Source organism: Anolis sagrei, chromosome 6 (genome assembly GCF_037176765.1).
Source record: "Anolis sagrei isolate rAnoSag1 chromosome 6, rAnoSag1.mat, whole genome shotgun sequence".
NCBI lineage: Eukaryota > Metazoa > Chordata > Lepidosauria > Squamata > Dactyloidae > Anolis > Anolis sagrei.
In genome coordinates this window covers 39,682,212-39,699,931 of record NC_090026.1, presented here as the reverse complement: position 1 = coordinate 39,699,931, position 17,720 = coordinate 39,682,212, and the positions used below count along the sequence as shown (strand labels likewise).

Below are 17,720 nucleotides of genomic sequence, written 5' to 3'. Positions count from 1 at the left end.
GAATCTGGCCCAATTTACCTGTCCGAACGCATCTCCCCTTATGAACCATCTAGGGCAGTGGTTCTCAACCTGTGGGTCCCCAGGTGTTTTGGCCTACAAAACAGCCAGTTTATCAGCTGTTATGATTTCTGGGAGTTGAAGGCCAAAACATCTGGGGACCCACAGGTTGAGAACCACTGATCTAGGACTTTAGGATCATCCGGGGAGGCCCTGCTCCCAATCCCGCCCTCATCACAAGTACGTTTGGTGGGGACAAGAGACAGGGCCTTCTCTGTGGTGGCTCCTCAGCTATGGAACGTCCTCCCTAAGGAAATTAGATCGGCTCCCTCACTCTTAACGTTTCGGAGACAAGTTAAGACATGGTTATATGAGCGTTTCCAAATGCAAAGTAACTAACATAGGAAATGGAATCACTCGACAGTGGAACTTGGACAACGTTATTTAACTAGAAGACGCTGATGATAATGATGTTGGTTTTTATTGTTTTGATGGCTTCTATTGTGGTTTTATACTGTTTTAATGTTCAATTTGTATTTTGTTGTTATGTGTACTGACTTGTTGTAAACCATCTTGAGTCGCCGATAAGGTTGAGAAAGGCGGTATAGAAGTATAATAATTAATAATAATAATAATTTTATTTCTTATGTCATGGAGGGTAAGAACATAGCTAAAAACATAATCACAAAAATTATATAAAATGCACATATGAAAATGTATTTTTATGAAATATATATATTAAATCACACAGAACAAATATTAAAATATATTAAACTCAAGATATAAGTTTAGAATTCGTAGTTTAAACTGGCATTGCCTATTAGCAGAAATTAGAAAGAGCCCCTGGGATCTTCCTGCTCTCCATTTTCATCATTCAGAAACTTTTGCTTTAGAACTTAGTAGTTCACAGACAGCTAACCTCCTCTAACAGAAGGAGACCATCCCTTTTGAAACCTTCCTTTTAGAAGACACAGTCACTTTCTTCCTTCCAGTGGAAGACAGAACTGTATTTTGAGCAGTCAACTTGCCCAATATAGGAAACGTTTACCAACTCTAAACTGATTACCTGGCCAGAAACCTGCAGCTTTATGTTACTTACATCAAGAGCCTCAACAAACACAGCAAGATCTTCTCTCCATAAATCATCAGGATTCTTCCGTTTCAGGTTTTCCAGCTCAGTTTCCTAAAAAAGGGCAAGTGATAGAGAGCTAAGCACATGAATAAGGTTTCAAATGATGTTGCTGCTGAAGTTTTTTTTAAGAACAGGTCATCCACCTACTTTGTTATCACGCTGCTTGCAGAGCTCATCCTTTTTTTCCTTCGTTAGGTACCAGAGTGGCATATTCAGTAGGTAGTTGAAATCTGGCCCAGTGGTTGCATCAGGTTCATTTTCCTTCTCACTTTCCCCCTCTTCGTTTGGTTCATCATCACTGCCCTGGAGTTGCACAGGAAGTTGGCCATTGTTTAATAGCTGCTGAGGCTGCTCAGCAATGGCAACATAGTTCACCTTTCCCAAACAATGTGATTGCTCTCTGCCCATCTCTTAATACCCTCAATTTGAACTTTGGACAGTAGATTGTGGTGTTTACTGTCTCTTCCCAGGATGAAAATGCTGAATACTGGACCCATTACAAATACCCAGGAAATTATATAAAGAAACTAGAAGTATGGACATGGATCCCTCTTTCCACTTTAAAAGATCCCTAGTTCTCAAGACAGGATGAAAATACATTGTCCGAGTTGCAGCAGATGTTAAGGGAAGCAGGACTCCTTGAATCTCCTCAACACAAACAGGAGTTATAAAACAAGCATGTGGACAATTTCAATAGAAAGGAGGGACCCATGAAAATGAACAAAATCTGGCTAAAAGTCTATATAAATAAAAATATAAATAAAAATGTAATGTTTGTTTGTGGGATTAGCATAACTCAAAAACCACTGAACGAATTGACACCAAATTTGGGCACAAGACACGTATCAGGCCAACAAGTGACCCTCACTCATAAAAAACACTGAAAAACACAGCAGAAGAGACTTAAAAAGCAAAAAAAAAATTACATTATAACACATGCGCAAAACCACATATATACACATATACACATACATATACACACAAAACTCATATACACAGACAGGGCCACAGCAACACGTGGCAGGGGATGGCTAGGATATAAATAAAAATGGAATGTTCGTTTGTGGGATTAACATAACTCAAAAACCACTGGACGAATTGACACCAAATTTGGGCACAAGACACGTATCAGGCCAACAAGTGACCCTCACTCATAAAAACACTGAAAAGCACAAAAATAATAAAAAAACAAGACATTTGCAAAACCACACACACACACATATATGCAAACACATTTATACACATATACACAAAAATATACACACATAAAACACATACACACAGACTGGGCCACAGCAATGTGTGGCAGGGGACAGCTAGTATTAAAAAAACTCTAAAATCAGGACAGTAAATAAAGAGCAACACTCAAAAAGCAGGGGAATTCCAGACATGAATCGATCAGGGCCAGCTAACACCTCTCAACAAAGGATTCCCCCAGACAGGAAGCAGCCAGACCTTGAAGCTCAAAGGCGATTCAATGCTAATCAAGGTGACCAATTGCAACATTCATACCTGCCTCAAACAGACAAGAGTTATTTCTCCCACCCTGGACATTCCACAGATATATAAATCTCACTTGTCTAGTTTCCAACAGACCTCACAACCTCTGAGGATGCCTGCTATAGATGCAGGCAAAATGTCAGGAAAGAATGCTTCTGGAACATGTCTATACAGCCCCAAAAAGTCGTAGCAACCCAGTGATTCTGGCCATGAAATCTTTCAACAACACATATAAACAATTACCTTTTGCTGAGATTCCTTCCATTTCTTTACTGGATCAGAATCATAGCCCCTCTGGATAAGGACCTTAATCAGTTCTTTCTTGGGCTTGTTCTCTGGAAACACAAACATTTGCAGATCAGTGATATGAAAAAACGCAAATGACCAAAACAACACATTAAGAACTTACAATGAAAGTTCATTCTTGTCAAGGGGAAAGGGATCTCTAAGAATGAGTTAATTCATTTTCCTGCCTAGGCAATGCAAGGCGTGATCTTGAGACTTTTGTTAGATTTTAGCTCCTCTACTCACTTCTATGCAACTGTCAGAGACAGAACCCAAAGCACAGAAGAAACCCCTGGATGTCTCTTCTTTGGCAAGAATGTACCTGCATGGAAAGTTTCATATGTACCACCCCTGCCAATGGAGAAGAAGTCACACAGAAATCAAACTTCCCAAGCCACTATTTGTGTATGGAGAGAAAAAAATAGAAAATGAGAAAAAAAATCTGAAATAAAGTTAGGTGGGAATGCTGGAGGATCCTCCTGCCAAGAGACTCTTGCAGACATAAACCTGTTCAAATTTATAGTGGTTGGTGAAGGTGGAAGATTTTCCCCAGGTAGTTGCTCTGCACATCTCTTCCAAGGGTGTGTGAGTTGAATATGCTGCTGAAGTGGCAACAGATCTGATTGAGTGTGCTATGACTCCTTGTGGCTTAGGAAGTCTGTATGCAGCAAAAATGTAAACTTTAAGTAATCATGGAAGCTGAGGTCTGAATAAATTTGGTAGAGAAGAGACAAAGACAGAAATCCTCAGACCTCCGAGAGTTTAGAGAACCTGATGTAGATCTTTAAGGTTCTTCAAACAACCTGTTTGTAGGACTCTTTCTTCAAGGCACAATTAGGATACAGACAAAAGGAGGGAAAAGATAGATGCTGGAAGAGGTGAAAAGAGTTCACCACTAGACAGAAAACCTGAATACAGAGAAAGGGGGAGGGAAAAGAGAGGCAAAATTGGTGGCAAACCTATAGCAGGCTACTTGTGATGACTACCAAATAATAATAATAATAATAATAATAATAATAATAATAATGCCAAGACTCCCAGTGGTGATCAGCACACTGGGTGCAGTTCCTAAAGACTTGGCCTGCACTTAAAAACAATTGACACTGACAAAATTACCATCTGTCAGCTGCAAACATCACCCTATTTGGATCTGCATGCATTATTCACCGATACATCACACAGTCCAAGACATTTGGGAAGTGTCCAATGTGGGATCAAATACAAAAGCCAGCAGAGTGATCTTGTTGGCTGTGTATTAATCTTGTTCTGTATCAAATAATAATAATAATAATAATAATAATAATAATAATGTTAAAAAACAAAGTATGGATCGTCGATGTCACAATAGTGACAGCAGGATTGCAGAGAAACAGGAAAAGTTGACACAATATGAGGATTTAAAGATCGAACTGTAAATACTCTGGCACAAGCCAGTAAAGGTGGTCCCAGTGTTGATCGGTACACTAGGTGCAGTACCTAAAGACCTTGGCCTGCATTTAAACGCAATTGGCGCTGACAAAATTACCATCTGCCAGCTACAAAAGGCTGCCTTACTGGGATCAACACGCATTATTCGCTGATACATCACACATTCCTAGACACTTGGGAAGTGTCCAATACAATAGCCAGCAGAGTGTCTGCTGTGGACTCATCTTGTGTTTCTAATAATAATAATAATAATAATAATAATAATAGAGCAAGCAAAAGGGCACCAAATGTACTGGCTCAAATGGTACCCTCATAAAGATGTTGAGGATTTTATGGAGACTCCATGGAGGATGGTACACTATCACAGAAAGAAGAAAGATAGTTCTGCCTAAGAGGTATAGTATATTTGGGTGAGATGACACTGAAACCCTGGTGACCTGAGGTAAGACTGAGGCCAAAGCTGAAATCTGTCTATGCAGGGTGTTAGATTTAAGACTTATGTCTCGTCCCAACTGCAAAAAATATTAAACCTCCTGTACCCACTCTGGGGACACACTTAGGAGATTTCCTGTTAACCCATCTGTGCTAAGCTCTCCAAGTTAGCTATCAAATTCAAATGCTGAGAGTTCTACCGGGAGGAAATGAGTTGTCTGACTCATCTAGTCTCTTGGAAGACCTTTGTTTATAAGACAGTTAGGTGGAAGCACTCTTAATTTGGGTATAGGACTGGACCTTGTGTTAATAGTGGAGGGAGAGAGAGGAGGAATTATTTGGGGTTAGAGTTGGAGCTGTTTAAGGGTGGAATCAAGCACCTTTTATTCTTCCCACTGGCATAGATAGCTCTGTGGGAGACAGATTAAGTGCCAAGGCACCCAGACATTGCCTCCAAATCAACCACAATGGTCTAAGTCAGGCATGGGCAAACTTCAGCCCTCCATTTTAGACTTCCACAACTCTTAATGGCCAGTAGTAATAGAATCAAATTGCTTAGCTTGTTGAAGTCCTGTCTCAAATGAACCTTCACATAACCTTTGTTTTGAATTTCATTTATAGAAAGTTATGACTCTGATATTACCTACCAATCACAATTTTGCCTTCAATTTTTTCTAGGATGAAGCGAGCTTGGTTGTTCAGTTTTGCAGACTCTGCACCCAACATCCCAAGAAGCCAGTCTTTCCTCAAGGAGTAATAGCGCAATCTGAGTTCGAAAAACTCCCGTAGAATGTCCTCTGCAGTTTCATATTTCTTCAGGCAGCCAATGTGGTCAAAAAGTACCTGAAACAAAGAGCAATATTCCAAAAATCAACCATCTGGAAGTTTTGGGCCATGCTTTGGAAAGCTGCATGGTTGCTCCTCACCTTAACTATATTCTCACAGCTATCAACTTATTTATGGGCAGTTATCAAAAGCCATTGAATCTTCTAGGCTTAATGATGCTTTCGCTTGAATTAATGTTGAGACACTTTAAAGTAAATATTTTTGTAAGATGTCTGCACAGCAGCATCTTTAAAAATCTCCTCCAAATGACCAAACAAAGAAGCTTTTGTAAACTGTACATTTACTCATATCTTTCATACTGACATGCTCTGAATATAACTTATACTGAGGCTAATGAATCTCCACTTAAAAAAACAAACGACCACCTGACACTGTCCTTTAGACATCTAATCCAGTTAAAAAGGCATCTTAATATTAAACAGGCCACTAACAAGACTGCAAAAAATGTGTCTTTGTGTTGTTGAATGCTTTCATGGCCAGAATCATGGGTCGTGGGGTGTTAGCTGGCCCTGATTGTTTCATGTTTGGAATTCATGTTTTCTGAGTGTTGCTCTCTATTTACTGTCCTGATTTTAGAGGTTTTTTTAAATACTGGTAGCCAGATTTTGTTCATTTTCATGGTTTCTTGCTTTCTGTTGAAATTGCTTGTGGATTTTAATGGCTTCTCTGTGTTGTCTGTGAACATTGAAATGCTGGACCATATAATGTCAGACTACACAGAGAAGACATTGATATCCACAAGCATGTGGACAATTTCAACAGAAAGGAGGAAACAATGAAAATGAACAAAATCTGGCTACCAGTATTTAAAAAATTCTAAAATCAGGACAGTAAATAAAGAGCAACACTCTGAAAACAGAGGAATTCCAGACATGAAACAATCAGGGCCTGCTAACACCTCCCAACAAAGGATTCCCCCAGGCAGGAAGCAACCAGGCTTTCAGTGCTAATCAAGGTGGCCAATTGCAACATTCACACTTGCCTCAAATAGACAAGAGTTCCTTCTACCACCTTGGACATTCCACAGATATATAAACCTTATTTGCCCCAGGAAAGTGCCTCTGGAACATGGCCATACAGCCCCGAAAACTCACAGCCATCCAAATGTATTTTGATTTGAAATCTCAAAAGAAAAAAAAATCTCTTAATGTTTTATGAGCCCCGACAAAACACTTTTTCATTTTATTGTCGAAGGCTTTCATGGCCGGAATCACTGGTTTGTTGTAGGTTTTTTCGGACTATATGGCCATGTTCTAGAGGCATTCTCTCACGACGTTTCACCTGCATCTATGGCAAGCATCATCAGACCTCTGAGGATGCTTGCCATAGATGCAGGTGAAAGGTCAGAAGAGAATGCCTCTAGAACATGGCCATATAGCCCGAAAAAACCTACAACAACCCACTTTTTCATTTCATTTACCTTAATTGTCGCCATCCAGTTGCTCGTCTCATTTTAGGCTGAATAAATGGAGCTGTGACCCTCCTCCCTGCAAGACTGAGATTGTTTGGGAATAGTTCTTACCATGTTGGTGCAAGCAAGAGAACTCTGCAGTTTGAAGACTTTGTGTAATCCAGCAGCCTCTGCTTCTGCCAGCTTTTGCTCACTCATTTTTATTACAAATCTGACAGTGGTGTCTGTGTGGTATTCTTTGTAATCTGTGATGAGTGGAGGGGTCTTTTCTGTGCCATTCAGCATGGGCTCCAGAACCTGTTCTTTGTATACCTAAGGTAGGGGAGAAGACCAGCATTATGGTTTGCCTCTTTCCCTTACAACAACATAATTTCAAGAATTTATGAATCTAAAGATTTATACGATCTGAAGATAAACCAGTGTATGGAAAATACTGTCTAAATGGTTCGGTGCCCCAATTAAAATAGCCCACATAAAAAACTACCACAAAACTACACTGGAACAGATGCAGGAAAATTGGCTCCTATTCCCACATGTGGTGGGAATGTGACAGAGTACAATCTTTTTTATAATAAGGTGAAGAAGGAAATGGAAGAATTAATAGGGTATAAATTGGCTTTGAACAAAAATGAAATTTTCACACAGAAATTAGATAAAACATGATAATATCAAAGCTTGGGGGGGGGGGGGGGATTATAAAATACATGATAGTAGCCGCCCAAGCAACTGTGGCTTTGAGGTGGAAAGATCATAAAAAGTGGGAAGTTAAAAAATGGTAAGATTATTTAGCAGATTATATGCTTCAGGATTACATCTATGAAAGAAGAGGCAAATACACAACATGCCGATTTAAGAAGACCTGGGTTCAGAAATGGGAAAGACTGATAGGAAAAAGTCAAAGGAAAAGAAAGATATAAAGAGCTGAACCATTCTCTTTTCACAATTGTTCAATTAAATTAAAATCTGAATTAAGATAATTACTGTTCCCTGAGGGTGGGGGGAGGAGGTGGGGGCGTGTAAAATTGTTAGACACACGGGCGTGGTAAAGGTGAGATTGATAAGAGCACTATGAAAACAATATGTGATATGTATTCATTATGTATTTCAATATCTAAAAATGGTGATGGATTGTGATGTTATTTAACCTGTGTCAGCAATAAAAAAAGGAAAAAAAAGTATTTATGAGTGTTTAGGGAATGCAGAAAAAATTACACCGTGCCTTACCTGTGTCCATGTGCGAACAGGAAGCTCAGAAATTTCAATGGTGGTTGAATCAATGATGGACACTTCCCCATTAACTACATACTGGTTTTGCCCTACGGAATCTATTGTCCCCTTGAAATTCTTGTAATTAGGCATCTGAAAATACAGAAATTTAAAGTTAGCCAAACATCAGATTTTACAATATAACTGGTTTTGACCAGACTAGAAGAGTGAATTGTTCAGATATACTGGAAAAAAGGAACAACAATTTAAGAGCTACAGAGGAAGTCCTTCAAGTCTTTGTGCCATACATAAGCCAAATAGTGGGGGAAACAATGTCAGAAATATTAAAAATGAACTTGGTATTTTTAATTACAAAAATGCGAGACAAGCACTGAAAGGGTTAAATGGATGCAATGAATCAGCAAATGCTGCAGTTCAATATAAATAGGTGTGCCTGTGGCTTAGTAGACTTCAGTGTGAGGTAGGCCTCAGTGTGTGAAAGGGCTGGTGTGAGAAGGCTTCGGTGAGAGAAGCCCCAGGTTGAAGACCTCTGTGCATAAAAAGCTACTGTGTGAAGATCCTGTGTAAGTTCAGTGAGAACAAAGCTGTTTATCTGCATGAGAAAGAAGCCCAGCGTGGAAGCAAAGAAGAAAGTATAAAGAACATTGTGTTATGGAAAACTTGTTATTGTAAATAGTGCAACCATATTATTTTGCTATAGAGAAAAGCCTCCTAAGGAAGATATAACATTGCTCTGTGTGTTTTTGTTCTTTTTATTACTTTTGGCTACTTGTGCTGGATCACGCTGCTTCTAATAAGTTATTCTGCTGTACATTTATGAGGGTCTTTTGTTAATAAGCCCACTCACCCAACAAACAATACATTTCAGGGGAATTCTGTTAACCATTTCTGGATTAGAATAAGAATCTGGTAAGCCAAGATCTTATACTGTTTGCGTTATGTGCCGCAAGACTCAAAATAGTTAGAACGTGGAAAACGTTACAAAAATCTGACAATAAAGAATAATTTGATAAACTGGATATGTGTGATAGTTCTATCAGAAAAATTAACCTATAAATTAAGGTTAACAAAAGGAGAATGGAAAATCATTTATTAGTTCCATGTGTAAAAGCAACGACAACATGTAAAACCACCAAATGTTCAAGAAAGATTGCTGAACAATTAATAAACACATTACAATAATTATGTGTAACTGATAAAATTAGAATAATGTAGATGCAATAGACTTAACAGGCCTTTATTTTTTATAATGCTATGTAAGTAATAGGAGGGTTGGAGGATATAGATCTGAGAATAGATGATGTGATACGATGTTTGTATTAAATGTTTTGGAATTTTATCAATATTTATATTGAATAAAGACATAAAAAAGAACAAAAATAGTAAACATTTAAAAATAATGTAATTAAATGAAGGTCCGTATGCTGAATGAAAATTTCCTGATGGTGCATCCACTGAAAATCTTTACAAAATAAACTCAGAGCAGTCATGCGGTTTCTCTAATTCTTAAGTGTCAAAACATCAACGTACAAAATTCTGCTAGTTTTGCCTTACAGTCAATGTTTTTCTTTTTCTTTTTCTAAAAAGAAAAAATAACCCCATTTGTTTTCTAATTAAATAGGTAAAACATTTTCATTACCATTGGCAGTGGTTCATCTCCATCCAGCATGCGTCGGATGTTATTCACCACTTCTCTGACATCGTAGTTGGGAATCTTGCATGACCAGCCCGTTCCAATACCCTCAGCCCCATTGATCAGCACCATGGGAATGATGGGGATATACCATTCTGGTTCTACCCGTTGATTGTCGTCGTATAAAAACTTCAGCACACTGTCATCCAATGCTGGGAAAGCCAAACGTGCCAAAGGGCTAGAAAAAGAAACAACTCGTGTTTATGTTGTTCTATGGCAATTCATCTATTATTGTGGTGGCGCAATGGGTTAAACCCTTATGCTGGCTGAATTGCTGACCTGATCAAGCTTGGTGGTTCTAATCCACGAGACGGGATGAGCTCCCATCTGTCAGCCCCAGCTTCCCATAAGAGAATCCTCCCACAGAATGGTAACACATCCAGGCGTCCCCTGGGCAATGTCCTTGCGGACAGCCAGTTCTCTCACACCAGAAGTGACTTATATTCTCAAGTTGCTTCTGACATGATAAAAAAAATGTACAAATATTATTCTAGCAAGGAAAAAAGAGCCACCTTGGCGAATTTTCTATAGTATAGCTTGTTATGCCCAAATCATGCAAAACAGACAAGCGGCTATAAAAGTAGCTGCTTTAACTTTCAAAAACAAATGCAACCCAGCTAAATTCAAATAGGCTGCTACTAACCTCAGCATAGTGAAGATGTATCGAGGGCTAGCAGAGTCCTTCCCACCATGCAATCTGGTACCAAATTGACCAATGGGCTGAAGCAGGTTAAGGTTATTGCTGCCCACAAAGTTTTGAGCCAAATTGATAATAGTCATCATCAGTGAGGTCTGCAACAGACAAAGTGCAAATAAAAAAATAATAATGACAAAATGTGGTCAAAGGAGTAGGATTTGGTGGGAAGTGGTTATAGGAGAAGAGAAAAAACATGGCAGGAATCACATTTTATGACAGAAAAGTAAAAGCTGCTGGTAGCCCACTTGCTCCTGTCTTCCAGATAGAAAGCTACTTGAGCTGTTGCTGGAAAAAGAGCAAGGTCACTTGAACACCGATCCCATTTAGCATCAACATTTTTCCTTTCATCCAGAAAAAAGGGATCATTTTAGAATGATCTTTTCATTTTTTACTAGTTCGGTTAACACGTAGAGACTTTAGAATAGAATGAGATATACAGTTAATAAAAAAGGAAGTCCTACTAGAACATTAAAACCACATCAAAGACAAAAGGTGTTGCTCTATTCCAGCTTCAATGCACTGTCACTTCTCTTACCTCTCCATGGTGGTAAGAGGATATCTCAGCCACTGAGCCGGCCAACTGAGCAACTTTCACCTCTCGCTTGTCATTTCTTTTGAAGCATGTGAACAAAACTTTCCTCTGACCTGGTTTCAGTCCTAAAAAAAGAACTCATAGTAAGTCAAGCCATAGGCTTATTTTTAAAAAGAAGCAATTGCCAAGTTAATTAAGCAAATCAATGGACAAATTAGAGAGCATGGGAGATTTGGAACATGTTCAGTAGTAACAATGTTTATTAACTCAGTGAAGAAACCAAAGAGGATCTCTAAAAGTAAAACAGGAAACAGACTCATAGCATGATGATTATATGTTGATTCTATATATCTCAATAAGAATATATGCTACAAGTCACTTCTGGTCCAGCTCATCCCCTGTTTGGGTATCAGCCAGCACGTCAACGACTTAAATCAAGAAATAGTTTTCTAAGATCTACAGAGACACTCGCTGGAACACCTCAGCAAGCAAGAGTCCAAAAGTGGCAGGCTCAAACCCAGAACCTCAATCAATGGCTGATACCAAATGAGAGACTCCCCACTGGGCACACAGAAAACTGGGCGACTTGGAAGGCACTGAACAGACTGCGCTCTGGCACCATGAGATGCAGAGCCAATCTTAAGAAATGGGGCTACAAAGTGGAATCAACGATATGCGTGTGGAGAAGAGCAAACTACAGACCATCTGCTGCAATGCAACCTGAGCCCTGCTACATGCACAATGGAGGACCTTCTTATAGTAACACTAAAGGCACTCCAAGTAGCCAGCTACTGGTCAAAAGACATTCAATCAACTACCAAGCTTGCAAACTTTGTGTTTTGTTTGTTTGTTAAAAAATGCAATACTTAAATGCAATATTTAAAAACCATGTGTTTCTAATGAAACACATGGTTTTTCAGGTAAATGTTTGAAAAAGAATTCTCATTATATGCTTTGAGAATTTTTTTTCTTAGCGATCTTTCTTTTTGTTGTTTGAGTCTCCAAATGTAACACTGCAGTATATTTACAAAACAAGAAAATCTGATGTAGAGTTGAAAATAATATAATAATAATAATCAGCTTACCATCAACCAATGATGGAATGGATCGCTCATTGTCCGAGTTTGAGAAGAGAACAAGTTCTTTGTTGATGAAATCATTGTATGTCAGGCATGTTGTACTTTTCCCATATAAGTACACCTAAAATTGCCAAAGCAGTATAAATATTAACTTTTCCATACAGCTTTTTAATGCTACCGCAGTATTACTTTAATTTCTAACAGCCTGCTCCACTTGACAAGACAAAGGAAATTGTCCTGCTGCATAACCTGTCTTTAACTTTCACTGTGCATAGCCGAGGTAGGTGCCACACACATAACTGTATGTACATGTATTATTTACAATAAATCATAACTGAATGCCATCAGCTGCCTTCATTTGACCTGCTCAACTATTCCTCAGCACTTTTCTGAAGATGGAAGAAAGGAATGCCTTTCTAAGCCCACTGCCATCATTATTTTCCTCATGTGGAAAAGGGAGCATTTCAGAAGCAATTCCTGTTTGTGTGAAACCTTTCAAAGTGTTTTAATATAGTAGTTCTGCCTTTTGTATCCACAGATGCTAATTTTCCACATGGAGAAAGATATATTGCCAATGAGGTAGGTGCTCCGTGGCTCAAGAAAGGGTATTAACACCTGAACAGGTCTTATAAGGACATAAAATCTTGGCCTGTGACAGCTATTTTAAACTGTGGGGATTCAAAGCCTGCAATGTTCAGTTATCACGTTGCAGTAGTAATTCAAGCTTCTCCTGTTTTCCTCTGCCCCTTCACTGAGGGTTAAACTTCACATTACATGAAACGTGAAAACATGGTTGTTTCAAAACACACAAAAAAATCAGCGACAGAAGTGTTCAATCCGGACCATAACCATTTTGTTTGCTACACGTTTCTAGTGAAAGTTGCTCCTCACCTTCAAGTTCAGTAGAGAAAATCCCATTAAATTGCAAAAAAAGGCCACTGTATCCATTTCTTGTTTTACTTCTGTAAAATATTTTACTTTAAAGCAGTAAAATATAGTTACCTCTACAGAATTTTGGCTAGAGGTCTTTCACATAATCCACTACCCTGTCCTTCTATCTGAAGATCCTTATCTACCTCTGTACGCAAAGTATATGCACCCTTCTAAAGATGACTTACCTCGGGCAGTCCATGTAACTTCCTTTGCCTTCGATCTTCCATGAAGTTTGTCAGCCATTCCTTTCGGTCGTCAATCTTTTTTTTGCTAAAGGCCTTGAACATTGCAAAATGAGCAATCAGTTTCACCAAGATGCATTCACAATTATACTTACATATATATATGAAAATGAGTAAAATTATTCTGCTAATACCATAGACCGAGATTATTTTAACCACCACCACCAGAGTTAGTTTCTGCTCACTATATTTATCAGAGATTACAGTGTTTTCGCATTACAGCCATTCACAGTGGAAACTTATGGAGGGGAGAGTATTTCAGAGGGAAACACATTCTAATTCCATTGCCCATTTTTTAATTGCTACTATATTATAAGTAAATTGTGGGCACCAACAGCTCAGGGGTTTTCCATGTGAGAAGGCCATTTTAGTCAAAACATCAACTCCAAAAAGCTGAACCAAAAGCCCACTTATACACGACAAGATGCTACTCATTTGTAAATACATAATGGGGGACTAGGAGAAATTGTGCTACCAGAGTAATCGCAGCATCGTCTTCGGGGCCAGAGTACTTGAAAGGTATCCGGTGTCTTGTCATCTCTGCAAAATACTCTTTTGCCTCCTTTGCAGTGCTGGTACCCAAACCTATACAGATCAAGATGGACAGGCACAGAAGGAAGCTTTATACAGGACAAGGAAAGTATGATTTCATTACATTGAAAATTATGGTCATATCATCCATGTGTTTCTGACTAACAGTATGAAAATCCTCTTTTTCTAGATATTTGCTGCCCATTAGACACTGAACAATGATTGTTGTTGAGGATAATAATAATAATAATAATAATAATAATAATAATAATAATATATATTTGGTATTATTGCCAATAATATTTCAACTGACTCTGGGTTAGGTTGCTTGTATGAAATATTGCAAGATATCTCTTTGTACACCATTTTGGTTTTACAAATGACTTGGTAATGCTTATGGTCATAGTCCTCCCTTCCCTTTATTCCCAGTTTACATGGAACAACACTCATCCTAAATTTCGATTTCTAAGCAGAAATCCCATGCTAGATTAAATATTGGAGACACATATAGCATGGCCCTATAATTTTAAGTGAATGTTTAAAATGATAACAAAGCCGTGCTTACTTGGCTTCCCTTGCACTACCACGCAGGGTTTTAAACAAACCTTTGTAGTACTTGGTTTTCCAGTTTTTGTAGTTAGCATTGCCGCTTTTCCATTCTTCAAATTCAGGAATGCTGTAGAAAGAAATCTCTTCTTTGTTTTTTGAAACCTAGAATGAAGTAAAAAGTTACGATCAGAAAAAGTTTTGAACAGATAACAATTCAACCACTTGATTGAAGAAAGCAGTTTCAACTGCTCAGATTTGCATCTCAGAAGAACGAGATACAGCTCACCTTTACAATCGGAGTAATGAACTCTTCCAGGAAACGATGCCTCAAAAGAGAAGGCCAATTATGGTGTATGAAATTAATCAACAAGCCTTTGATGTGGGAACCATCTTGATCCTAAAAAAAATGTGGAGAAGATCCAAGTTGAACCACTGGTACTGTTAAAGGGATATCTGTTTACTCATTATGTACCTTCAAGTCGTTTTGGACTTATGCGTTATCATCACTGGTTTTCCTTAGTAAGAACTGTTTGGAGATTTTGCCTTCCTCTGAGGCTGAGAGAGGGTCACTCAGTGGCTTTCCATGACTAAGTGAGGATTCAAACTCTGGTCTCTGAAGTCCAATGTTCAAACCAATGCATCACACTGGCTTTAACACACACTCTGTCGACTCAGAGAAGAGCAAAAACAGATTACTTTATATACTGGAGTATAAGCTGAATTTTTTAGGTTGAAAAAGCACCCCCCAGCTTATATTCAAGTAAAGATGATTTAATATTTGACTTATTATTATTATTATTACATTTACATTACTTTACTCTTATTTTTATTACATGTATTATTTTACTCTATTATTGTTATTATTACATTCATTATTTCACTCTATTGTTATTATTGCATTCATTATTTTACTCTATCGTTATTATTACATTTATTTTAACTATTATAAATAATAGGATACATAAGCACATTTATATTGAAGGTTTGAATCAGAGTTGGACAGTCTTATCTTGAATTACAGTTTTATGTAAATATTCAAAAACGTTAACCTACTGATGCATCGATTACTGTAATTTTATTGGTATCTATTTTTATTTTGAAATTTATTTATTTACCACATTTTTATATCGCCTTTCTCAGCCAAGAGGCTGAGACCCCGGTGGCACAGTGGATTAAACTCCTGTGCCAGCAGGACTGAAGACCGACAGGTCACAGGTTCGAATCCGGGGAGAGGCGGATGAGCTCCCTCTGTCAGCTCCAGCTCCCCATGCGGGGACATGAGAGAAGCCTCCCACAAGGATGATAAAAACATCAAATCATCCAGGCATCCCCTGGGCAACGTCCTTGCAGATGGCCAATTCTCTCACACCAGAAGCGACTTGCTCCTGACACGACCAAAAAGAAAAAAAGCCCAGAGGCGACTCAAGGCGGTTCACAGTCGGCAACAATTTGATGCCTCAACAATTATAAAAATAAAATTAAAACAATTATAAAATATAGTTAAAACATTTGACATACAATATATTTACCAGTAGCTGCTGCATTTCCCACCCTCGGCTTAAACTTGAGTCAATATATTTTCCCAGTTTTTTTGTGGTAAAATTAGATGCCTCAGTTTAAATTCAGGTCACCTTATACTCGAGTATATATGGTATATTTTCCTGTTTCACAAAATTTGCTTTATCGTATAAAACAAATAGAGTTCCAGTTATGTTCTAACAATGATTTTGGACCAGAGTTCAGTAACTTATGCACTAGTGACTTAAACAGGGGATGATAATTAATTATATACTTCAGATGGAAGAATGTAAAATATTTCGGATAAGATATAAATTTTAGGAATCACCTACAAGACAGGAGCAGTTAAAAAACAGAAGGTTGTAGACGCTAAAAATACATTGAGAAGTTTCACATGAATAAAAGAGAATAGTCCTACAGTCGTACAGATAAGATTATATCCATTTAGTTTCTCACTGTTTCACAATGCTTACTTTTGCCTTCCTAGAAAGGCAGTACCACTTATAGAGCAGACATGATCAAACTATGATCTTCCAGGCGTTTTGGACTTCAACTCCCACAATAGGCTGTTAGGAATTGTGGGAATTGAAGTCCAAGTCACCTGGAGGACTGAAGTTTGCCCATGCCTATTCTAGAGGTTCTCAAAAGACTGAGAGTCCATCTGCAGGATCAGAAACACCCAATTTTGCCAGTTGTTTCTGAACATCTACACGTTTAGGGACTTCTGACCCCTAACACAGTGTGAATATTATTAACCTAATTGTACCCTGTGTTAAGAAGTTGGGGAATGCTCCAAAGTTTCCTCAAAACTCCAGAGTAGCCTTGAACTTCGGGACTGTTGTGGATAGCTGGATTGTTTCTAATCTGAATCCGTCCAACTTTGCACACAGATCAGTGCTTCCACTCTATTTTTCCTGTGCTCTGTGGTGCACTGGTCTGGGATGTCACTTGCCACTGAGGCAGTAGCCATGGAGGTCCAGAATACTACTGGCTGTCACTAGGTGCCTTTGTTGACATCGGCCAAGATACCTGTGGAGCTTCAGGGCTGCTATAATGGCAATAAATAACCACCAATGTAAGGGTGACCACTCAGCATAGTGAACTGGATTCAGTCCAACTTGACAGTCTTGACTCCGCTTCCATGGGTTGAGAGCAGAGGGTGTAAAAACCCATCCTAACTCGAGGTAGTATAAACCAGCAATGCTCTGGGCCAACCTTGGATATAGGTCCCTGTGTAGATGGACTTTGAAACGGAGAATGTGAGAGAGTAAATATAAGATACCCATACTAAAGAACTATGATTTGATCTGATGCTTAATCTGGCAACTGCATTAACTGCAAGAACCAGCAAAGAACTATGGTTTTGAGAACTCCTTAACAAAAGACCACTAAATATTTTTTCTGTCCCCTCATTCAGATATGAGATGGTTTAATAAACATCTCCATTGATTATGTTTTTGAGTCAAATCAAGCTGCTGGTTTTAGTAATTAAGGCTACATCTTCAGCTGCTGGACTATTTCAGGAAATGTTTCCATACAAACTTCTTCCCTCCATGTTATTTAAGACCCACAAAATGTCTGTTCCACATCACAAGAAGGTGAGACTGAGGCAAAGAATCAACCCCTTTTACAATGACATATTATCCAGATAATTAAAGCGGATGATCCACATTATCTGCTTTGAACTG

At 38.5% G+C, this 17,720-nt stretch overlaps 1 protein-coding gene across 1 annotated transcript in view; it reads right to left on the bottom strand.

Moving 5' to 3' along the window:
* The window catches only part of TOP2A (DNA topoisomerase II alpha), a 45,871-nt gene that overhangs the window by 11,480 nt on the left and 16,671 nt on the right, over positions 1–17,720 (bottom strand). Inside the window, exons 14-27 of the mRNA XM_060781030.2 lie at positions 14,801–14,911; positions 14,571–14,676; positions 13,910–14,019; positions 13,378–13,470; positions 12,266–12,380; positions 11,184–11,305; positions 10,595–10,743; positions 9,898–10,129; positions 8,256–8,390; positions 7,143–7,343; positions 5,422–5,617; positions 2,873–2,964; positions 1,277–1,432; positions 1,097–1,180 (exon numbers count right to left, since the gene is read on the bottom strand). Of these exons, the coding sequence (XP_060637013.2) occupies positions 1,097–1,180; positions 1,277–1,432; positions 2,873–2,964; positions 5,422–5,617; positions 7,143–7,343; positions 8,256–8,390; positions 9,898–10,129; positions 10,595–10,743; positions 11,184–11,305; positions 12,266–12,380; positions 13,378–13,470; positions 13,910–14,019; positions 14,571–14,676; positions 14,801–14,911 (1,902 nt within the window). The remainder of the gene's footprint in view (positions 1–1,096; positions 1,181–1,276; positions 1,433–2,872; positions 2,965–5,421; positions 5,618–7,142; positions 7,344–8,255; positions 8,391–9,897; positions 10,130–10,594; positions 10,744–11,183; positions 11,306–12,265; positions 12,381–13,377; positions 13,471–13,909; positions 14,020–14,570; positions 14,677–14,800; positions 14,912–17,720) is intronic.